At 27.7% G+C, this 22,812-nt stretch overlaps 8 protein-coding genes across 8 annotated transcripts; 4 read left to right on the plus strand and 4 right to left on the minus strand.

Moving 5' to 3' along the window:
• Nucleotides 1-79: 79 nt before the first annotated feature.
• Nucleotides 80-1,820, minus strand: LOC122848126. The gene is made up of 3 exons (XM_044145982.1): nucleotides 1,615-1,820; nucleotides 1,293-1,536; nucleotides 80-1,222 (listed from the first exon to the last, which is right to left on the minus strand). The coding sequence occupies exons 1-3, from the start codon at nucleotides 1,717-1,719 to the stop codon at nucleotides 888-890; spliced, it is 684 nt and encodes a 227-aa protein (XP_044001917.1). The 5' UTR covers nucleotides 1,720-1,820; the 3' UTR covers nucleotides 80-887.
• A 120-nt stretch (nucleotides 1,821-1,940) lies between these two features.
• On the plus strand, nucleotides 1,941-5,904 carry LOC122848138 (GATOR complex protein WDR24). The gene is made up of 3 exons (XM_044145996.1): nucleotides 1,941-2,123; nucleotides 2,196-3,121; nucleotides 3,704-5,904. The coding sequence occupies exons 1-3, from the start codon at nucleotides 2,027-2,029 to the stop codon at nucleotides 5,156-5,158; spliced, it is 2,478 nt and encodes an 825-aa protein (XP_044001931.1). The 5' UTR covers nucleotides 1,941-2,026; the 3' UTR covers nucleotides 5,159-5,904.
• LOC122849311 (ras-related protein Ral-a-like) lies at nucleotides 5,597-6,582 on the minus strand. Its single transcript, XM_044148002.1, has 3 exons — nucleotides 6,570-6,582; nucleotides 6,348-6,520; nucleotides 5,597-5,926 (listed from the first exon to the last, which is right to left on the minus strand). The coding sequence occupies exons 1-3, from the start codon at nucleotides 6,580-6,582 to the stop codon at nucleotides 5,825-5,827; spliced, it is 288 nt and encodes a 95-aa protein (XP_044003937.1). The 3' UTR covers nucleotides 5,597-5,824.
• Nucleotides 6,583-7,571: 989 nt separating this feature from the next.
• LOC122848062 (GATOR complex protein MIOS-B) lies at nucleotides 7,572-10,822 on the plus strand. The gene is made up of 2 exons (XM_044145874.1): nucleotides 7,572-7,806; nucleotides 7,873-10,822. The coding sequence occupies exons 1-2, from the start codon at nucleotides 7,686-7,688 to the stop codon at nucleotides 10,665-10,667; spliced, it is 2,916 nt and encodes a 971-aa protein (XP_044001809.1). The 5' UTR covers nucleotides 7,572-7,685; the 3' UTR covers nucleotides 10,668-10,822.
• A 95-nt stretch (nucleotides 10,823-10,917) lies between these two features.
• On the minus strand, nucleotides 10,918-12,486 carry LOC122848127 (sugar transporter SWEET1-like). Its single transcript, XM_044145983.1, has 6 exons — nucleotides 12,243-12,486; nucleotides 12,006-12,083; nucleotides 11,795-11,918; nucleotides 11,562-11,717; nucleotides 11,374-11,493; nucleotides 10,918-11,302 (listed from the first exon to the last, which is right to left on the minus strand). The coding sequence occupies exons 1-6, from the start codon at nucleotides 12,317-12,319 to the stop codon at nucleotides 11,195-11,197; spliced, it is 663 nt and encodes a 220-aa protein (XP_044001918.1). The 5' UTR covers nucleotides 12,320-12,486; the 3' UTR covers nucleotides 10,918-11,194.
• A 309-nt stretch (nucleotides 12,487-12,795) lies between these two features.
• On the plus strand, nucleotides 12,796-14,525 carry LOC122848123 (60S ribosomal protein L8). The gene is made up of 5 exons (XM_044145979.1): nucleotides 12,796-12,925; nucleotides 13,272-13,417; nucleotides 13,504-13,645; nucleotides 13,738-14,051; nucleotides 14,269-14,525. Exons 2-5 carry the CDS (start codon nucleotides 13,280-13,282, stop codon nucleotides 14,446-14,448), a joined length of 774 nt encoding a protein of 257 aa, XP_044001914.1. The 5' UTR covers nucleotides 12,796-12,925; nucleotides 13,272-13,279; the 3' UTR covers nucleotides 14,449-14,525.
• Nucleotides 14,526-14,784: 259 nt separating this feature from the next.
• Nucleotides 14,785-20,912, plus strand: LOC122848071 (ATP-dependent RNA helicase bel). Its single transcript, XM_044145887.1, has 5 exons — nucleotides 14,785-14,933; nucleotides 15,180-15,428; nucleotides 16,043-16,121; nucleotides 16,199-18,172; nucleotides 18,254-20,912. The coding sequence occupies exons 2-5, from the start codon at nucleotides 15,384-15,386 to the stop codon at nucleotides 18,355-18,357; spliced, it is 2,202 nt and encodes a 733-aa protein (XP_044001822.1). The 5' UTR covers nucleotides 14,785-14,933; nucleotides 15,180-15,383; the 3' UTR covers nucleotides 18,358-20,912.
• LOC122848097 (protein mothers against dpp) lies at nucleotides 20,877-22,737 on the minus strand. Its single transcript, XM_044145928.1, has 2 exons — nucleotides 21,155-22,737; nucleotides 20,877-21,069 (listed from the first exon to the last, which is right to left on the minus strand). Exons 1-2 carry the CDS (start codon nucleotides 22,423-22,425, stop codon nucleotides 20,910-20,912), a joined length of 1,431 nt encoding a protein of 476 aa, XP_044001863.1. The 5' UTR covers nucleotides 22,426-22,737; the 3' UTR covers nucleotides 20,877-20,909.
• Between the last annotated feature and the right edge of the window lie 75 nt (nucleotides 22,738-22,812).

The following is a 22,812-nucleotide window of genomic DNA, read 5'->3' on the forward strand; positions in this document are numbered from 1 at the left end:
ATTATTTTTGAGTATTAATTTTCTACCTTTATTTAAAAATGAAAAAAAATATATAAAAATGCTGCCAAAGCATGGCCTATTCTGATTGTCAAGTAAATAGTACATATGTATTATGTAGTAGTATTCTTTATTTTATAATTCATGCGGTGGCAATTCATAATAATAACTCAAAGTTAATGTTTGCTCTATATGTATGTAAATTAATTTATTGTTATTTTAAATACAATTGTGTGTGTGTGTGTGTGTTATGTATGTGACAATAATATATAATTACAATCAATCGATTCATTGAGATGAAATAGAAAACAAATAGATTGATAATAGCTCAAACATTTTGTTAAAATTGGCAAGAAAAAAACATGCACAAGAAAATAATATTAATATAGAAATTTTATTTCAAACACAAATTATTATACATACTAGTAGTAAAAATTTCATCAATATTTTTACATAAAAAGTAAATTGGAAAACATGAATAGTTTTAAATATATAAAAATAATTGATATTATTATTATTATTATTAAAATAAATAACAATACAGCTGTGATAAAAAAAAGATAAAATACAACTACTCGGCCAGCTAGCGAAAATTAATAAAAATTAAAAATTATATTTATTGATTAAAATAATAATAATAATAATAATAAAATGTATTGTTGTTGTCGTTGTTGTTGTTATTTTTAAATTTGCGTATGATTGTGTATGTATATGAATATATTTTTCCCAAGACATCTGGCCAAATGATGACTATTTAAAAATATTGTCTAAATTTAATTTGTGCTGGGCACTAAATACTGTAAAATGACACACAATAAACAAAAACATAATTAAAAAATTATTTACATAATTATTAAGATATGACGTTAATTTAAAAAATTGATATTATTTTATCGAATAATTGCAAATGAAAAACAATCTTCACAAGCAAGATAAAGTTCAACTGTATTACTTTCAGAAATAATAGCCTCAAATGAAGCTCGTTCTGGACATTTTTTAGAGTGTAAAAATATATGATGTTCCAATGAATAACTAAGTTGTTCAAGTGTCATTGTTGGAGGCAATTTAAGTTGACAAACACGACATGATAAACCACTTGGTGTTGGTTTTATTAATCCTTTTTCACAAATTGGACAAATAACTTGTATTTCCATTGATTGTTCACCATAATATAACAATTTGCTTTCTTCAATTTTTTCTTGTTCTTCTATCCATAGCCATTTTTCTAAAATAAAAAAATAAATATTATTAATTATCAATTATTAATTCATAATAATAATTGAGTAAAAAATTACCTTGTTCAGCAATAATTTCACGTTCAAGTTCAATTGATTCTTCCAATGTCAATGGTATTATAACATTATTAGGATTATCAATATCCATTGTTGCTGTTGTTGTTGATGTTGTAATATCAATAATTTCTTTTCTGACAATATCATGAAGTTTTTCTTGATATATTTCATTGTCATTATTTAAAAATCCAAGTCTTTTTGAATTAAATAATTCACCTCTTTTTTCACGTAATTTTTCTCGACATCTCTATTATTAAATTATTAAATTGTTTTAGTATTTTAATTATTAAAAAAAAAAAAAAAAAAGTATAAAATTAATTCTAACCTGTCTGAGAACTTGTTTTAATTCTGGACTTCCAAATCTAATTTTATCAACAGCAGCTTTTGTATTTAATTTCATTGACACACGATCATTAACAAATTGAGACATTATTTATTTATTTATTTACTTGTAACAATTTTTAACAAAAAAAAAAACAAAAAATAACATAAATATCACAGTACAAATTGGTACAAATTTTGTTGTTGAATGTTGTTGTTTTTTTTTTTTTTTCGTTTGTAAAATTGTAATACATTTTTCGGGCTGGTTTTCATAAATTGCGATAAAAAAAAATCAATTGACAATTTGACATCAACTTCATATTATTTATGTTGATTTATGTATTTATTTGTTTGTTGTTTTCGAGTTTTAATTTAATAGGAAAATAATAAATAATGAAAAATAATTAAATTTAATAATGACATCTAAAACTGGCTTTATATCACAAGAAAGTCCAGCAAATGCATTGGCACTTAATAAAGATAATTCACAAGTTGTCATTGCCGGACGAAATGGTTTGTTATTGTTGTTGTTTTTTATTTAAAAAATAGATTATATAATGAATATATGAAAATTTAAATTTACAGTATTTAAAATATTTACACTCTATGAGGATAAATTTGAAGAAGCATGCAATTTACGAGTTGGAAAAAATTTAAATTTAAATTTTTCATGCAATGATATTGCATGGAATTTAATTGATCATCATATATTAGCAACAGCAGCAACAAATGGTGCTGTTGTATTATGGAATTTAAATAAAGTATCAAGATCAAAACAAGAACATGTATTTACTGATCACAAAAGAACAGTTAATAAAGTTAGTTTTCATATGACTGAACCAATGTGGCTTATATCTGGTTCACAAGATGGTACAATGAAATGTTTTGATTTACGTATTAAAGAAGCTGTTAAAACATTTTACAGTAATACTGAATCTGTTCGTGATGTACAATTTTCACCACATCAACAGCATACATTTGCTGCAGTATCAGAAAATGGACATGTACAACAATGGGATTTACGTCGTCCAGATCGTTATTATCAATATTTTACAGCACATTCTGGACCAATATTTGCATGTGATTGGCATCCAGAAATGACATGGCTTGCAACAGCATCACGTGATAAAACAATTAAAATTTGGGATTTATCAATAAAACCAAAATGTTTTTATACAATAAATACAATAGCATCTGTTGGACGTATTAGATGGAGACCACAACGTAAATATCATATTGCTAGTTGTGCACTTGTTGTTGATTGTAGTATAAATGTATGGGATATACGTCGTCCATTTATTCCATTTGCTAGTTTTAATGAACACAAAGATGTACCAACTGGTGTTGCTTGGCGTGGTAATCCACAATCATTTTTATCAACAAGTCGTGATTGTACATTGTATCATCATTTATTTCAAGATGCAACAAGACCAGCAAATAAAGCAAATCCACAAGGTATTGCATTAAATTGTAATGGTGATGTTGCATATGCATGTAAACTTAATAATTATTACAATAATAATAATCATAATATTAATTGTAATGATATATTATCAACAACAACAACGACAACAACAACAACATCATCAACAATAATTGCAGCAACATTAACAAATGAAGTTGAAGGTGATGTTGAAAATGAAATTGAAACTGAAACTGAAGCTGAAGTATCTGTGGCAGCAGCATCACCAACTACAACAACAACAACAACATCAACAATAACAATACCAACAACATCGACAATGATACAAACACCAACAGCAATATCACCATCACCGCCATCAATAACAACAATACTACTACCACCACCACCACCTCTACCAACAACCACAACATCAATAACAACAATACTGCCATCCTTATCATCATCAGCATCATCATCATCATTATTATTATCGACAACAACATTAACATCATCATCATCAACAACAACAACAACAACATTATCATCATCACCTTCATCAACAATAATGACAACAACAACGACAACAACAATATCAACGACAACAGCTGCAGAAGCAATCATAACAACTATGGCTCCAACATTATCATCATCGTCATCATCAACATCATTATCATCATCAACAACAACAACAACAACAACAACAAAACCACTAAAAAATTCAACACGTAAAATACCAACAAGTAGTGATCAATTTTGTATGGCAACAAGTATTATGCATAGATTTACATTAACAACTAAACCACGTGGACCAAAATGGTTTAAAATATGTGCTGAAGAATATTTATTGAGTGGTAGATTGAGCGATATTTGCGATAAAAATGCTAAAATTGCGAGTAGCTGTGGTAGACATGATGTTTGTGCCATTTGGAATATAATAAAAACTCTCTATGAAAGTCCACCAAAAAAAAATTATAAGAGTAATAATGGTTTATTTAAAAAATCAACAAATATTAAAAATATTGAATTATCATTATCATCATCCAATGATGTAAAAAAAATGAAACAAAATGGAATTAATAATAATAATAATAATAATAATAATGTTAGTATTATTGAGGATGATATTGAAACTGATGAAATATCAGAAAATTTTATTTTTCCAAGATTATCAATTTGTCGATCAGACTATCGTATATTATTAAATGATCATAAACGTGATGCAAAAGGTGATTTCTTTTTTGGTGAAAGTGAATTGGATCCAATGACAACAATTGATTACAACAATGATACCACCAGTAATGATGATACCAATAACAACAACACAAATAATAATAGCAGTAATAACAATAATAATAATAATGACAACAGCATCAACAACAATTCAAATACAAATACAAATAATAACAATAATAATGATAGTACTAATGATAATACAGCAACAACAACAACAGCAACAACAACAAATAATAGTAATGATAATGATAATTGTGGTTTAAATAGAGAAGCATTTCCTCTTCGTCATGAAATACAAGATCGTTCACCACCACCAGAACAATATCCAAATAATTCACCTGAAATAATTGATGGTTCTGTATCGGCAATTGATGATCAACCATGTCAATTGGTTTTAACAAATATACCAAAACCATTATTTTGGGATCCAACAGAAGTTGTTAAAGAAGCATTAAAACATCATGCTGCAATACGTGATGTACAAACATCAGCAACAATATTAATAGCACTTGGTAATAAAAGAAATAATTTAAATTTTGAAATAGCAATACAAGAACATTGGCTACTGGAATATATTGACATGTTGGCTAGATTTAAATTATACAATGTTATAACACAAATAATTCAGCTTGCATGGATACCATCTGTATCACAATTAAATCAACAATCAACAATGATACATGTTTGTTGTACATCATGCACAAAACCATTACAAAGATCAGCATGGATATGTGATCGTTGTCATACATCAAAACATGCATTGTGTTCAATTTGTCATCAAGTTGTCAAGGGTGTTTATGCATGGTGTCAAGGATGTACACATGGTGGACATGTATTGCATATGAAAGAATGGTTTATTAATAATCGTTGTTGTCCAACTGGTTGTGGTCATATTTGTGAATATACTTGATTTATTTATATTATTATTAAATTGTAAATAAATTTGTACAAATTATTAGAAAACAAAATTAAAATTATTTTATAATAATATTGTGATTGATTACAATTTACAATGTTTTTTGCTAAATTTAAATGAATTTTATTAATATTAATACAAGTGCAAAAATGATGCTGCATTTTGTCGTATTTAATTTTTATTAATTTGTGCAATTTGTCAAATACATAATAAGCTTAATAACAAATTCATAAAATTAAATTAATCAAACGACGAAATGGAATAGTTTAATGAATTAAAAAAATTATAATAAAAATATATATTTTCAATTATAATTAGTATCAAACTATATTTTAAAAATTAAATCAACCATAGGACATCATCAATTATCAGTCCAGTAAAATTAATTAATTGTTTGTTTTCTTTTTTTTTTTTTAAATGAAAAATATTATCTCTTTTTCTTAGATACACACACACACACACATACATATACATATATTAATAATAATAATAAAAGTGAATTTTGATTTTCTTAAATCTATTTTGCTTGTCGTTTTTTTTTTCCTTGTCTTTGTATTATTATTATTAGTAGTAGTAGTAATGAACTTGTTTTGTAATTATTTATTTATCTATTTTAATAAATTATAAATTATAAAATTGAGTGTTGATGATAAATTGTTGTTAAAGAATTATACAACAACGTTTTTTAGTTTTTATTTCAGCTTCAATTTGATTATCTTGTGCTTTTCGCGCTGCAATAGCACGCATCAAATCAAAAAACACCTGAAAATATACAAAAAGTAATGAGTCTTTTTTCAATATAGGCACATAATAACATTTAAGCCATAACAAAAATTCCACCAACATAAATTAAAATTAAATTAAATTAATAATAAACAAAAACAAAAGCCAACCTAGAGAATTGAACACTTGATTTTCTTTCTCTTTGCACGATCCTTGCCACGACCGTTAATTGCTGTTTTATCTTCAATTTTACGTGATCTTATTTCACGCATCAAGTCAAAAAATACCTGTAAAAACATAACGTGTGCATAGTGCAACGAGAAAAAAAAATAAAAGAAAATAATAAATAACAAAAAACAAATAAACAAATAAATAAAATATCACAATAAGCAACAATAATATTGACATAAATAATAACAACAATTTGTTGTTGTACTTGATAATAATGATGATAAATTACCTTGTCAACATTTTCTCTAGTTTTAGCACTTGTCTCAACATATGGTACACCCCATTGTTGTGATCTTGATTGTGCCTCGGCTAAACTAACTTTTCTCTTTTCTTGAAGATCACTTTTATTACCAACTAATAAAAATGGTATATTTTCATCATTTTTAACTCGCAATATTTGTTCTCTGAAAAAATGCAAATCAATTATATCCTACTCCCATCCATCACTCACTTTCTCCTTCCATAGTAACATTATTCACTAATATTGTACTGCTTGCATCAAATTTTTACTCCTCATTTTAACATTTTTGTTCAGTCTGTAAAAAAATAAAAAACAAAAAACAAATCAAATTTCATTATCAAATATAATCCAGGATGTAATTATACCTAAGTGTATTTTTAATCAGCGTGGGACATCATTTTTCATTATTATAATTAAATAAATTAAACAAGTAATGATATTATTTTTTTTTTAATTCAACAATCAGAGCAAAAAATAAATTATTCATTAGTTTACTCCAATTTTTTTATTTTAAAATAAACAACATGAGATTAATTAAATAATAATAATAATAAATAAAGGTTATTTACCCAAGTAATAATGATGAACTTGAATAATAATAATAATTTTTTGGTCAACAACACTGTTAATAATATTTATAAACAATTAAAAATATACCTATATAGTTGTGTGATGATGATGTTTAAATAATAATAATAATAATAATAATAAATAACAAAAATATACAGGGCGTATGCAGAAATTGATGAATAATAGTGTGAAAAGGCGGTGCCGCGTTGTCGGTGAATAAGACAATAAATATATGATATGTATGTACTATGTAGTATGTACACAAGTATATGTATCGAGGAAAAAAAAAAAAAAAAAAAAAAAGAAAAATTGTGTGTATGTATTGTTGAGGATATAGGGTACCTATGATGTTGATCACATATGAATCACAGTTTGACATATTAAATCAAATTATAAATTTTCATTAAAAAATATAATAAATGTTATAAATTATTACCTTTTATATTAGTGTTTATTTATCAAATTGAAAAAATCACTTGTCAGAATAAAACTGTCTGAATAAATACTTTAATACACATGCATTTATAACTGTAAATATATACATATGTACATACAATTAAATAAGTGTGTGTGCACATGATGCTGCGAGTACAATTTTTTACCGCATTATCATTATGTCGCTTTTATCAGTCTGTTTTTTTTTTTTCTCCCTCTCTTTCTCTCATTTTTAACAACAAAAACAACAACAACAACAAACCATATGATCATTTAAAGTTGACTTTAATTTACTTGTATAGGATTTTAAAAAATTAAGAAATGAGTCTTTCTGCAAAAGAAGTTCAATGGTCACCAGTACATAATAATAAATTTATTACCTGGGGAACTGAAATATGCCTGTATGAAGTTGGTCCTCTCAAGGAAATTGTTCGTCAATCATGTAAGCATTATATTGTTGTTGTTTTTTTTATCATGAATAATAATAATAGGAAATATTAATTTATAGGTATTAAAATAAGTGAGAAAACAGTTGCTCATTTATTGGCAACAAATACAAATCATCAATATATAAAATGTATTGATATTTATCCACAACCAGAACCAGATATATTACTTGCTGTTGGTCAAGCTAATGGTAAAGTTGTACTAACAACATTTGGACCAACAGCATTTGATTCACTTGGTTTAACTGGCAAAGAATTAACTCCAAAACATGCAAGATGTTGTAATGCAGTATCATGGAATCCAGTTGATCCAAATTTAATTGTATGTGGTTTAGATAAATATCGTTCAGATCATTCAATATTATTATGGGATGTATTAAAATTACCAAGTACTAATCATTCAAATAATAATAATGGACAAACAACAGATATTTCAACATCAACAACATCAACAATAATACGTCCAATTGCTGAAGCTTGTATATCAGAAACAGCACATTCAATTGCTTGGTTTAATAATGAATCACGTTGTCTTATTGCTGGTCTTAATAATAAATATTTAAAAATGATTGATTTTCGTGATTCAAATAAAATTGTTAATACAACATCATCAAAAGCTGTATATAGTGTTGCTATTAATCCACATAATTATTATCATCTTGTATCACATTATGATAATCAAATAACAATATGGGATACAAGATATTTTGAAAAACCATTATTAACTTTAACACAAAATCGTCCAATAATTAAAGTATTATGGTGTCCAACAAGACGTAATTTATTGGGTTCATTACAAAAAGATTCAAATGTACTTCATTTACATGATATACAACATTGTGGATCAGCTGTTGGTGCTGATGAAACTGAACCAGGTGCACTTGAACGTACAGTTGCACCACCATCATGGTTATCACCAACAAGTTTTTCATGGCATCCAAATAATATTAATAGATTATTAGGTCTATCAATAAAAGGTACAACTGATTATACTGTTTGTGAAAGAATAACATTAAATTGGTCAACACGTTCACATTTATCATGGAATCATGCATCAAAAACATTTAAATATGTCAGTAGTAGTGATAGTATTTATGATACATTTGATGATATTGCAATATTAACTAAAAAACGTGCAATATCAGAGTATGGTTTATTATCGGAATTGGCATCAAATGGTGAACTTGCTGAAAATAATGGATTAAAAAATTTATGGCAATGGTTATATTTAAGTCGTTCATTGGTTGAAGATGGAACAATAATATCACATGATAATAAACATCCAGGTGTTAGAAGTGTTCTTAAACTTGATGATGCACAATTTTACAACAACAACAATATAAATAACATAATAAATAATAACAATAGCAGTGGTGGTGGATTTATTAAATCAGATATTGTTAATAGATTATGGATTGATATTGGTTCAATAAATCATACAGCTAAAATATATAAATCATCTGATCGTGATAAAGCATTACAGCTATGTGGTTGGAAATTTGAACAAAAAGAATCATCATCAATAAATACATATCATAATAATGTATTTTTAGAAAGATTAGAAAGAGAAGGTGCATATGCACGTGCAACAGCAATATCTGTATTTAATCTTTGTTTACGACAAGCAATTGATATATTAAATCGTGGTGCTGCTAAATTAAATGAATCAACAAATTTAAATATTGTTGCAATGGCATTATCTGGTTATTCAGAGGATAAAAATAGTATGTGGCGTGAATTATGTTTAAAATCAATAAATCAATTGACTGATCCATATTTAAGAGCAACATTTTCATTTTTAACTGCTGATAATGATTCATATGATAATGTTCTAAATGAAAATGGTATTGCTGTTGAGGATCGTGTTGGTTTTGCATTAATGTTTTTATCTGATTCAAAATTAATTGATTATTTAAAACGTATGACAATTAAATTAACAAATGAAGGTAATTTAGCATGTTTTTTATTAACTGGTGCAACACAAGATGGTATTAAATTATTAAATAAATATCTTGATGTTACTGGTGATGTACAAAGTTGTTGTTTAATAGCAATACGTGCATTATCATCAAAATTATTACAAGATAATTCCGTACAATCATGGATAAATAATTATCGTTCATTATTAGATGCATGGAAAATGTGGAATCAACGTGCACATTTTGATATTATAATGAGATTATCAACAAATGAAAAACCACCACAACAAGTTTATATATCATGTAATTTTTGTGGTAAAAGTATATCAGCATTTATGCAAGGTTTAAGAGGACCATTTGGTAGACTTGGTGGTACATCAAATAAATTAAAAATGTCATCTTGTCCAAATTGTCGTAAACCATTACCAAGATGTGCTATTTGTTTAATGCACATGGGTACAGTTAGTGGTTTTCAAATGCCAAATGCTGCTGCTGCTGTTGCTGCTGCCGCTGCTGCTGCTGCATCATTATCATCATCATCATCATTATCATTATCATCATCATCATCATTAGCTGCAGCAGCAGCAGCAGCAGTTGCTGCAGCTACAGCTGCTGCTGCAGTTACAACAACCAACACTACTGCTACTGCTACTGCCACTGCCACCACCACCACCACATCATCAGCATCATCATCATCATTGTCATCATCATCATCTTTGTCATTATCAACAACAACAGCAATTGCAGCAGCAGCAGCATCACTTGCTAATCGTAAAAATGATGATGGTAAATTAACTGAATTTGGTAATTGGTTTACATGGTGTCAAACATGTAGACACGGTGGTCATACTGAACATATAACTCATTGGTTCAGACAACACACTGAATGTCCAGTGACATCTTGTACATGTAGATGTTTTTCACTTGATCCATTATAATTTTATTATTTTTATTTTTGTGCCAATAAGTAATTGTATTTATTTTTTTTTTGTGTAAAAATAATATTTAATTTTTAAAATGTTAAAAAATTCGAATGATAAAAGGGCGGTTAGTCTAAAACGGATGTTATGATTAATTTTTTTATTGACACAAATCATCATTGATATTTGTCAAGGTTGCATTATTTTATAATAAATATAGGTATATTAAATTGATTAGTTTTTATAAATAAAATAATAATATATAAAATTTTTCAATGACTTTGTAATATATTTTATTTACTTATTCAAAGATAAAAAAAAAAAAAAAAAAAAAAAAATCATGTCATAACAAAAAGTAATGATAATAATAATTAAGATAGTTATCGTCTGGATCTATTGAAAAAATAAATTTATTGTCTGTCATTGTCATTGTAATATGATTTGACATTTTTATTTTTTCATTTTTAATATTATTATTATTTATATTTTTACATGAGTCCAGCTCAATAATTATTATTATTTTTATTTTTTTGTTGACCAAGTATTTATTCTTTCTTTTTGGATTCTTGTAATTTTTTATCTGCATTGCTTGGATATATGACAAATAGTGATAATTGAACAATTTGAAGAGCCAATCCAACAACATTTTGAAACTGAAATAAATAAATATAATTTATTTATTTGTATTATTATTATTATTGTTAATATAAAAAAACAAACTTACAATCATAAAATGATTTTCAAGAATAATTCCATAAAGAAGCCATTGAGATGCAACAATTGTTCCCATGAGTATCATTGGAAATGGAAGTATATCTGTGTTTTTTGTGCGAATTATTTCTTTCTGAAAAAATAATAATAATAATAATTTAATTGACAAAGTCAAAGTCAATTTGTTTGTCAAAGACTTACAAGATTAAATAATGGAGCACCAATTAATAAAAATAAAACAACAGTAATTAATAGTCCCCATCTGAATTCAAGTTTGTCTGGATCTTCGAGCCATGCATATGTTAAAAATCCAATTGTAATTGCCATAACTGTAGCAAATGTCTTGACTAATTCCCTCTAAAAAATTAAATAATAATAATAATCATTATTAGTTGGTAGAAAAAAATAAAAAAATAAAATAAATTAAAAATTACCTTATTTGGTGTGTAGAGAAAAAAAAAGATAACGTAAAAAATGCTTATCGTTAAACCAAAAACGTTGACACTAATCATAGCTGTGTCCTTCATTAGTAAAGCATAGACTAGCATGAGCATTCCCCTGAAATATAAATTTATAATATATTTTTTAATATTACAATACAAAAATTCTTAATTTCTTATCACTTTCAAGTTTTTTGATACTCACATTCCAATACCTCCAACAAATGGAATTGGATCTTTTCCTTCAGCAGTGCCTTGCTTGTAAATATCTCGACAGACGAGCCTGCATAGAAAAATAAATAAATAAATAAAAATTTAAATAAATACATTGAAATAAAAAAATCAAACAAGGACATTTCCATACATATTATTGATCAATAATTACTATACAAAATATCCTTAAAATTTTTAAATTTAAAATTCAATTAATTATCTTGCTTACATTCCCGAAAACATTTGTGCCATGGTGCAAACAGAAGCTGTTGTACCAACAACATCCTTGTAATCAGCAAGACCCATTTTTATAATTATAAATAATAATAATAATAATATTTAATAATTATGAAAAAAAAAAGAAGAAGAAAAATGTATAATTGTCACACCCACTGCTACGATCCACTGCGGTCAACAATCAACAATCAACTGAACTGACTGAGCACTGCAGTGGAGAAGTCAGGAAAAGCAGTGGAGCACCGAGCATTGAGCAATGAGCATCCACCACCACGACCAGGCGAAAAACGTGTTAAAAATTTTATATAAGTATTTAATAAAAAAAATACACAACCAAACAGGTTGTATGTATAATGTGCTATATCTATTATCTATACTATGGGTACATAATACATATGTATTTACTCATATGAGTATGTATTTACAATTTTACATGGAGTCTATTTAAAATTTAAAAAAAAAACAAATAAATAAGGTAGAAATCTACTTGACTAAGAATATAATGTTAAATATGCTCAACAGAGGGGCTTTAGGCGGCTTGCAGTAGAGTGGGTATACCACTCTACTTGCAGCGGCTTGAAAATGCTTGAAAATAATAATAATGCGCCTCTGAAAAAAATGAAGTCAGTCGCAAATCGGACTTGATAAATTCTTTTTATTCCTGCGACTTGTTGGGTACGTTGAATGTTTTTTTCATCTTTATTATATCTTTTAAAATCATAAAATAAATAATACATCAATTATTAAAAATGACAAATAATTATTAATAAATAATTAGTATTAATATTTTTATAAATATTTCAATATAAATTGTTCAATATGATTGCTTTATTAATTAGTGATTTGTAGTGTTTTATTTTGAGGTTAATAATTCAAGTGATGGACCTATTGATTTACACGTGTTTTATGTCACTAAATTATTATTAATAATAATAATAATAATAATAAACATAATAATAATTATATTGTCTTGTTACTTGAATTGTGTAGTTTTTTTATTAATTAATTTTTTTTTTTATAGATTGAGTCATGGGTCGCGTTATCAGAGCCCAACGTAAAGGTGCTGGTTCTGTCTTCAGAGCCCACACCAAAAAAAGGAAGGGAGCACCAAAACTCCGTTCACTTGATTTTTCTGAAAGACATGGATATATCAAGGGTGTTGTCAGGGTAATTAAACATTATTTTTTTATATTAAAATGATATATGTTATCAATCAAACAAACACACAAATTAATCATATCATAAAATTACAGGACATAATCCATGACCCAGGTCGTGGTGCTCCTCTAGCTGTGGTTCACTTTCGTGATCCATATAAATTCAAGACACGAAAAGAATTATTCATTGCCCCAGAAGGCATGTACACAGGACAGTTTTTGTACTGTGGAAAGAAAGGTAATTATCACAAGACTCAAGTAGTTATCAACATCATCATCATTATTGTTGTTAATAATAATAATTTAATTAATTTTGTTGTTTTACTTTAGCCAATCTTCAAATTGGCAACGTGATGCCAGTTGGTACCATGCCTGAAGGTACCATTGTGTGTAACTTGGAGGAAAAGACCGGTGACCGAGGTCGTCTTGCTCGTGCATCTGGCAATTACGCTACTGTCATCGCTCACAATCAAGACAGTAAAAAAACACGTGTCAAGTTACCTTCTGGTGCAAAGAAGGTTATTCCATCAAATAACCGTGCTATGGTTGGAATAGTTGCTGGTGGTGGTCGTATTGACAAACCAATCCTCAAGGCTGGTCGTGCTTACCACAAATACAAGGTCAAGCGTAACTGCTGGCCAAAGGTACGTTATATTTTATTTTATCTAATTTCATTTTATCAACATCAACATCAATAATAATTTAAATGATGCTTTATGACATTTGAAACCTGAATATTATTGTGTGGAAAATTTAAACGACTGATTTATTATTTATTTACTTATAAAATACATCAGCAACAACAAAAACAAAAACAACAACATGATTTTTCTAAATAAACATTGAATTTTTTGATTCTAGGTTCGTGGTGTTGCTATGAACCCCGTTGAACATCCCCATGGTGGTGGTAACCATCAACATATTGGTAAAGCTTCCACAGTTAAACGTGGAACATCAGCTGGTAGAAAGATTGGTCTTATTGCTGCTAGACGTACCGGTAGAATCCGTGGAGGAAAATCAGACACCAAGAAAGACGATTAGGTCTAATAACATTTATTGTCAAATATGAAATATAAAAAACGAAAAAAAATTTTAATAAATTACAAAAAAAACAAATATCCAATCATTGCTGTTGTTGAATTATTAATTATTATTATTAAATCATCATTTTCCATCATTGAATATAAAAATCAAAAAAAAATTTATTAATTAACCGGATATTCTCTTTCTACCATTGTTTCTAGAAAAAAAAAAAAAAAAAAATTATATTTGTTATGTACGGCCATTTTGCATTGATATTTATTTTCTGTCTTTTTTTATCTTGTTGAAATCTCGACTCGGCAAATATCATGTGTCTCACTCTTTTCCATCTAGAACAAGCCACCAGTCCACCACACAACTACACTGCTATTACATGTGTATGTGTGTATGTGTGACTTGGAAAAACCCCCACTTAAAATATTTGTGCCTCACGATTGCATCGAGCTTCCTTTGTGTCAGCACTAGCGCGGCGAGTCTGCCGAAAGGTGATTTAGAAATAAAACTTGTAAAGAGGAAAAAAAAAAAAAAAAAAAACCCAGTGTGAACTCTTAAAATAATATATATAAAATATTAAAATAAAAAGCCACTTTAAGTGTATTAATTATTATTAATTAATTAATAAACCAAGTGTCTGTTAATTAACAATTTGTTGTTATTTAAGTTTGAGTTCGACGATACATACCAACCACTGAAAATTATTAAATTTTTTTCTTTTTTTTTTTTTTTTATAGGAAAAAAGAATCTCTTGGTTTTTAAAACATTTATAATATATAAATAATAAATTACGACGATTAAACAAACATTAAAAAACAAAACTTTGTCAAACAAAGTTTAAACGTGTGACAAAACGATTCAATAATTTTCATTTTATTGAATTTTATAAAAAAAAAGTAAAAAAAAAACAGAAGATCATATACGCACCGAGGCGGAATAATATGAGTAATGCAGCCAACCAAAATGGATCAGGTCTAGAGCAGCAGGTAATTTATATATATTTTTGTTTATTTAATTTTTGTAAGATTAATTAATTTGTATTGGTTCCAAGTAAATTGTTGTCAAGGAAAAACCAAGTTTGTCTGACAACTATTCCGCCATTATGCTCATTTCCCCCCTTCCTCAACATTTGACCCACAATGCAGCGTGCTTTTATATCTCTACCTTTTTTTTATTTTAAAAATATAACATCTCTTTATTTAATCAAATTAATATTAATATTATTAATTAAATTTAATATCAAATGTCAAAATCATAGCTCATACTGTGTCAAATGTTGAATTATTATTTTCATGATATTTTTCATGACATCCATTTATCTCAAAATGGCGTCGATTAATTCATGGAATTTTCGACAACCACGCATATATTTTATCCTTTTTTTTTATTTATTTATTTTTTTATTATTTTATGATTACTCACATGGATATTAGGCTTAAGTTATGATTGCGGGGGAAAATATATTTAAATATTTGATTTTTCATTTAATTTTTCTATAATAATATATACTTGCATAAATCATAAAAATAATAATAATAATATATTTTTAAAATTTATTTTAATTTTTTATTTGAAAAATTAAAAAAAAAAAAAAAAACAGATAGCTGGTCTGGACTTGCAGGATTCCCGCCAACCAAGTGGGAATCGCTACGTTCCACCGCATTTACGCAACAAGTCCAGTAAGTATTATAAATAAACAATTAGTACAATTATTATTATTAGGTATATTAATTGAATTAATTTTATTTTTGTATAGGTAACGGACCTACAGTGAGTGAAAATAATCCTTCATCAAATTCACGCTCATCATTTGGTGATAGAGATAATCGTGGTGGACGTGGTGGTAGTAGTGGAGGTGATTCTGATCGTAATTCATCATACAGAGATATACGTGTTGCTGGTGGTCGTGATGTCGATTTTGGAAGTTTCAGCGGTGGACGAAATAATCGTCGTCCCCAAGAAAATGGTTACAATGGTGGAGGAGGATCACGTGGTTATGGCAATGATCGGAGCAACAACATGGGAGGAAATAGTAGTGGAAATGATCGTTGGCCGGATCAAACAAAAAACGATCGTTGGCAAGAAAACAAAAATGACTCACGAATGGGTGGTGGAAGATGGAAGGACGATAACGAGGGAGGTGGTGGTGGCGGTGGATACAATGGCAACAACAATCACAACAACAACAACAACAATAATTCCCGAGGTGGTGGTAGAAGAACTGAAGATTGGACAATACCCACCAGCCGTGACGAACGTCTTGAAATTGAATTATTTGGTACAGGTAATACTGGTATTAATTTTAGTAAATATGAGGATATACCTGTTGAGGCAACTGGTGATAATATACCAGGACACATCACAACATTTGATGAAGTTAAGCTGACAGAAATAATAAAAAATAGTATAACATTAGCTGGTTATGATACACCAACACCAGTACAAAAATATGCAATACCAATAATAATTGGTCATCGTGATGTTATGGCATGTGCACAAACTGGTTCTGGTAAAACAGCAGCATTTTTAGTACCAATATTAAATCAAATATATGAAGGTGGACCACGTCCACCACCAGCATCAGCAAGTAATGGTCGTCGTAAACAATATCCACTTGGTCTTGTATTGGCACCAACACGTGAATTAGCAACTCAAATATATGATGAAGCACGTAAATTTGCATATCGTTCACGTATGAGACCAGCAGTTGTTTATGGTGGTTCAAATATTGGTGATCAAATGCGTGAACTTGATCGTGGTTGTCATTTATTAGTTGCAACACCAGGACGTCTTGTTGATATGCTTGGACGTGGTAAAATTGGTTTACATAATTGTCGTTATCTTGTACTTGATGAAGCTGATCGTATGTTGGATATGGGTTTTGAGCCACAAATACGTAGAATTGTTGAAGAAGATCAAATGCCACCAACTGGTGATCGACAAACATTAATGTTTTCAGCAACATTTCCAAAAGAAATACAAATGCTTGCACGTGATTTTTTAAATAATTATATATTTCTTGCTGTTGGTAGAGTTGGTTCAACATCTGAAAATATAACACAAAAAATTGTATGGGTTGAAGAACATGATAAACGTTCATATTTACTTGATTTATTATCAGTTAATGATTATAATGAACCATCTGAATCATTGACACTTGTATTTGTTGAAACTAAAAAAGGTGCTGATACACTTGAAGAATTTTTATCACAAATGAATTATCCAGTAACAAGTATACATGGTGATCGTACACAACGTGAAAGAGAAGATGCATTAAAACGTTTTAGAAATGGTAAATCACCAATATTGGTTGCAACAGCTGTTGCTGCACGTGGTCTTGATATACCACATGTTAAACATGTTATTAATTTTGATTTACCTGGTGATGTTGAAGAATATGTACATCGTATTGGTCGTACTGGTAGAATGGGTAATTTAGGTCTTGCAACATCATTCTTTAATGGTAAAAATCATAATTTAGTTAGAGATTTAGTATCATTATTGACTGAAGCTAATCAAGAATTACCACCATGGCTTGATACCATGCACACTGATGTTAGATCTGGTGGTGGAGGTGGTAGTGGTGGTGGTTCATCAAGAAGACCACCTGGTGGAAGTAAAGGTGGTGGTCGTTTTGCAAGTGGTTTTGGTGCACGTGATTATCGTCAAACACCTGGTTCAGGAATGAATAGAAGCAATGGACCACCTGGTAGACCTGGTGGTTATGGAGGTTAATATTAATTGATATATTTATAATTTATTTATAATTTATTTGTAATACTAATTTTTTATTTTTTCAAATAATCAAAAGGTGGTCATGGAGGTGGATATGGTGGCAACTATGGCTCGTCATATGGCTCAAGCAACAATGGCGGTGGTGGTGGTGGTGGTGGTACCGACTGGTGGGGAAAATAAATTGAAATATATAAAATATAATTCAATTTCCATCAATCTCCATTGCGCCTACCTACTATTATAATAAATATATAATTAATTAATTAATTAATAAAAACAAAAAACACAATTACATGAAAATTTTCAAATAAAAATTTGAGACAATGGAATGAAATAATAAAAAAAAAAAAATATAAATAAATAAATAAACAAATACACTGTGAAACACATGCAAGATTAAAGCCAATGACATAAAATAAAACACAAAGTGAAATTATTTAGTGAAATTAGGCTTTTTTTTTTTTTATTTTTTTTTTTTGCGCTGTGTGTTGACTGTCAAAAAAAAAAAAAAAAAACTAAATAAATGATAAAATAAATAATTAAACAAAAAAGCATACATAGTTTTGATGTACTTTTGCGCGACATTAATAGTCACGTGTGTTGATTGAATTTGTATTTGCAATTTGCCCAAGATCTTACATCCCAATCAAATTATTATTATTATTATCTTTTTTTTTTTTTCTTTCAAAAAATATATAATTATTTAATTATCTCAAAGAATAATAAAAATCCAGTGCAGTATGTGTAGAATAATTAAGAATAATTATATATTTATCAAATTTATTAACGTCGTTATTGTCATTCTGACGAATTGAAAGAATAAAGCCTATGATAAAGAAAAAAAAATAAAAAGAAGAAGAAGAAGAAGACAACAAAAAATAATTAGTTAAATAAATAAATTAATGAATATCATCGTGGTAGGCAAATTTAGTACAATTTTGTAGGAATTCCTTTGAGACTACGAGACTCGTGTCGCTCTTATCATAATTATCATTATTATTTTATTATTACAATTATTATAATTATTATAATTACTATCATTATTATTATTATTGAAATTAAATTAAATCATAATATGATGAAAAAAAAAATCTCACACTGCAAACAATTTTCATTTTCATTCTTTTCGTCATTATTAATTAATAAAAAAAAAAAAATAAAACAAATCGAACAAATAACTTGGCATTTATTTATTCAAATCACTATTCATTACTACTACTACTTGCTATTTTTAAGAAGAAAAAAATTAATATTTTTATAATTAAATAATAGATATTAAAATATGCTACAAATTGCTGCTTAAAAAGACCAATGAATCATCATCATCATCATCATCAACAACAACAAAATAAATGACAAATTTTATTTATTTTTAATATTTATTACGTTCAACAATTAAAGTTACAATATTTATTATTATTATTATTATTATTTATAAAATGGCCACATTTTTAGATTTTATATATTTTTTTGTTTCATCTTTCTCTAAATAACACATTTTCATTAATTTGAATATAAAAAAAAAAAACATTCAAGTCAAATAAAAATCACAGCTTTTGAAAGGACTCACACTCTAAATGACATGACAAACAGACACTCAAATAAACAGCAATTAATCAAGTGGCACTTGAAATATTTTTAAATATTAAAATATAATTATTTCATTATTTTTAAGATTTTCAAATCGTACACAAATGGACGTTTTTATTTTCAAGAAAATTAATTAATAATTATTCATTAAGGCAGCCACGTGCAGGCACCATCATCATCATCATCATCATCATCATCATTATAATGAAATAATTCTTTGTCTTTTTCATACACATTATTTTATCTTAATTCTAGTTTTATTATATTTTATAATTTTTTTACTTTCAATTATTTGTATTACATTTAATCGTCTGTTTATATAAAATAACAATAAGTAAGCAAGGCAATTTTTGTTAACATGTAAAATTTAATTATTATATTTATAAATGCTTGGGTATTTTGAATTGTATATGAATATTTTTAGTTGTATAATTAATTTAGTTAATTTTAATCTCAAAATAAGCATTTAATTATTATTATTTCTTGTCTTTTGCAATAATTATTGTAAATTAATTAAAACATGAAGGCCAACATACATATATTGTCAAATCGATGCTGCTCTAGGCAACTTACTTGAATTATTATTATTAAGTTTATAGGCAATTTTAAAAAACATCAAAAAATATTCTATAATAATTGTTTAACATATATTTCTTTATGTTATTTTTCTATTTTTTCTTGAGATTCATTCATCGAAAAGTATTATTAACATAATAATAATAGTAATATTATTATTTTAGATTTTTTCTCAAGTTATTGCACAAAAATTACCTATTTATGTGACACACTTGTTATGATAAATGTTAAATGTTAAAATATAAAATATAAATTGTTATACAGCCACGTGATATAACAGTCAATTCATACATTAAATAGTAATATAATAAAAATAAAAATAAAAATAAAAATACTACAAAATCTGAAGGATTTTGTTGTTGTTGTTAAATTAAATTGCTCAAAAATGACAAGTTGAAAAAAAAAAAAAAAAAACAACTTGCTGTTGAAAAAAAAATAAAAATAATTGTATCAAGTATGTAGCTGTTTTGTTGAATTTAATTTATAATTTTACGATGAGAACAAATCAGTCTCGTTTCCCATTTTTCATCAAGAAAAAAAAAAAAAAAAAAAAAAAAAAATCTCATTTATGAAACAGAGCTTATGGCATTATGTGGTGATCCCATTTGAGTTAAAACTTTATCAAGCCATTGAAGTGGTCCATGTAAATGTGCTTCAATCCAACATGGTGTTGATGTAACATCTTGACGATGATACTCTGCTCCCCATCCTTTGACAAATGACATTCTAAAAATAGAATAAATAACATTATATAAATAAATAACAGTGTTTGTTGTTGTTGTTGTTTAATAAAAATATAAATATATTATACCTTATTGTACACATTTTAGTTAGTTCATAGACAGCTTCAAATCCATGATTAACACTTTGTGATAAAAGCTGAGCAAATTCTTGATTATTAAATATTTTTAATGAACAACCAGGTGGTATTTTACAAACAGTACTTGGATGAAAACTATGTGAATGATTACAATTTCTTGATTGTACAAATATTGCTGAATCAGACATACATTCAGCATAAACTTCACCACCAACATAATACAAATGTACACCTTTACCAATATGTCGTCTTGTATTTTCAATTGTTGAATTACGATTGACATTTGACAATTGTCCAAGACAAAAACGATCATTATTACTTGGATTTGTAAAACCATCAACAGTTACTGAATGTGATTGACAATGAAATACTTCACCAACACGACAATTTAATTCATAGTATGCAATTGATGCCCAGTATGGTTGTTCTTGATAGCATACTTGTGATACATCATTTGGATTATTGCTGATACTTGTATCCATTGCTGATTGATCTGATGATGGATTATTTGTTGTTGATGATGATGATGATGGTGGTGGTGGTGATTGTCCATCATCTGATGGTGAATATGCTGGTGGTGGTGTTTCTGGTAAACCATTTGATGAACCATATGGACTTTGTGGATTTAATGATGATAATGGACTTGGTGATGAACCAATTGATGACATTGGTGATGTTGGACCATTTCTACTTGTTGTAAAACTACCATTCATTGTATATTTAACATTATCAGGCATATTTGGTTCTGGTACTTGTGCAAATGATAAAAATGAATGACCAGGTGGAAATTCAGATTGTCTTGGTACTAAAACTGGTGGTAATATTGGACTTTCAACACGTTTATAATGATAAGGATTAATACATACTTCTTTGTGTTTTGCTGAAAATGGATATTGACAAAATTCTAAATGTTTTAATTCATGATGTGATTGTAAATCTGGCCATCTCCATACACGACAATATATAACATGTGGTAAACCTTTTCTGTGTGATACCTGTAAACGTCCATCAAGACTACGTGGTATTGTGACACATTTACTTTGTGTACCTGGACAACTTAATGCACGTTCAAGTTCTTCAATAGCACCTTTACGTTTTTTTAATTTTTTAACCAATGAATCAACAGCTTTTTCAGCCCATTTTTCCTCCTCATCACCTTGTTTCCAACCAAGTAGTTTTTTAACTGCTGGACTTGTAAATGAAAATAAACTATTTAATGATGACATTGGTCCAGAACTTGATGAACCTTCTTCGTCATCCATTATTTTATATTTTTATATTTTATCAATCAATCAATCAATCAATATATTATCACAACTACAAATTACACTCGACAATCACAACAATACAAAAATGCTTGTTTTATGCTTGGCTACTTATTCTTGGCATCATAATCAACATAATCATCATCATTATCATCATTACCACCACTGCAATTAATACTTAAGAGTTAAGGATGTAGCTCTAGCTATTGATGGCGTTTGTTTTACAGCGTTAGCGACTTAGCGTTGCGTTGCAACTTGCGTTACGTTACACGAATACACAATTATGGCGGAGAACTGAGAAGTACAGCAGCCAAAAGAAAAAGACTGCAAAAAACTCGTTGATCTCTACCTTTTTTTTTTTTTTTTTTTCTTTAATTTGCCTTT

This window comes from Aphidius gifuensis, linkage group LG2 (genome assembly GCF_014905175.1).
Source record: "Aphidius gifuensis isolate YNYX2018 linkage group LG2, ASM1490517v1, whole genome shotgun sequence".
In the NCBI taxonomy this organism is placed as follows: domain Eukaryota; kingdom Metazoa; phylum Arthropoda; class Insecta; order Hymenoptera; family Braconidae; genus Aphidius; species Aphidius gifuensis.

Coding starts and splice junctions, on each gene's coding strand:
- LOC122848126 (XM_044145982.1), bottom strand. CDS start 1,719: ATGTCTCAATTTGTTAATGATCGTGTGTCAATGAAATTAAATACAAAA. Junction 1,537..1,614: donor TAAAACAAGTTCTCAGACAG/GTTAGAATTAAT, acceptor ATTTAATAATAG/AGATGTCGAGAAAAATTACG. Junction 1,223..1,292: donor TGAAATTATTGCTGAACAAG/GTAATTTTTTAC, acceptor TTTTTATTTTAG/AAAAATGGCTATGGATAGAA.
- LOC122848138 (XM_044145996.1), top strand. CDS start 2,027: ATGACATCTAAAACTGGCTTTATATCACAAGAAAGTCCAGCAAATGCA. Junction 2,124..2,195: donor TGTCATTGCCGGACGAAATG/GTTTGTTATTGT, acceptor TTAAATTTACAG/TATTTAAAATATTTACACTC. Junction 3,122..3,703: donor CATGTAAACTTAATAATTAT/TACAATAATAAT, acceptor TCAACAACAACA/ACAACAACAACAACAAAACC.
- LOC122849311 (XM_044148002.1), bottom strand. Junction 5,927..6,347: donor CTAGAGAAAATGTTGACAAG/GTAATTTATCAT, acceptor GTATATTTTCAG/GTGTTTTTTGATTTGATGCG.
- LOC122848062 (XM_044145874.1), top strand. CDS start 7,686: ATGAGTCTTTCTGCAAAAGAAGTTCAATGGTCACCAGTACATAATAAT. Junction 7,807..7,872: donor GGAAATTGTTCGTCAATCAT/GTAAGCATTATA, acceptor ATTAATTTATAG/GTATTAAAATAAGTGAGAAA.
- LOC122848127 (XM_044145983.1), bottom strand. CDS start 12,319: ATGGGTCTTGCTGATTACAAGGATGTTGTTGGTACAACAGCTTCTGTT. Junction 11,718..11,794: donor TTCTCTACACACCAAATAAG/GTAATTTTTAAT, acceptor TTAATTTTTTAG/AGGGAATTAGTCAAGACATT. Junction 11,494..11,561: donor GTGCTCCATTATTTAATCTT/GTAAGTCTTTGA, acceptor TTATTTTTTCAG/AAAGAAATAATTCGCACAAA.
- LOC122848123 (XM_044145979.1), top strand. CDS start 13,280: ATGGGTCGCGTTATCAGAGCCCAACGTAAAGGTGCTGGTTCTGTCTTC. Junction 13,418..13,503: donor ATATCAAGGGTGTTGTCAGG/GTAATTAAACAT, acceptor ATAAAATTACAG/GACATAATCCATGACCCAGG. Junction 14,052..14,268: donor AGCGTAACTGCTGGCCAAAG/GTACGTTATATT, acceptor TTTTGATTCTAG/GTTCGTGGTGTTGCTATGAA.
- LOC122848071 (XM_044145887.1), top strand. CDS start 15,384: ATGAGTAATGCAGCCAACCAAAATGGATCAGGTCTAGAGCAGCAG. Junction 15,429..16,042: donor GATCAGGTCTAGAGCAGCAG/GTAATTTATATA, acceptor AAAAAAAAACAG/ATAGCTGGTCTGGACTTGCA. Junction 16,122..16,198: donor GCATTTACGCAACAAGTCCA/GTAAGTATTATA, acceptor ATTTTTGTATAG/GTAACGGACCTACAGTGAGT.
- LOC122848097 (XM_044145928.1), bottom strand. CDS start 22,425: ATGGATGACGAAGAAGGTTCATCAAGTTCTGGACCAATGTCATCATTA. Junction 21,070..21,154: donor ACTAAAATGTGTACAATAAG/GTATAATATATT, acceptor TTCTATTTTTAG/AATGTCATTTGTCAAAGGAT.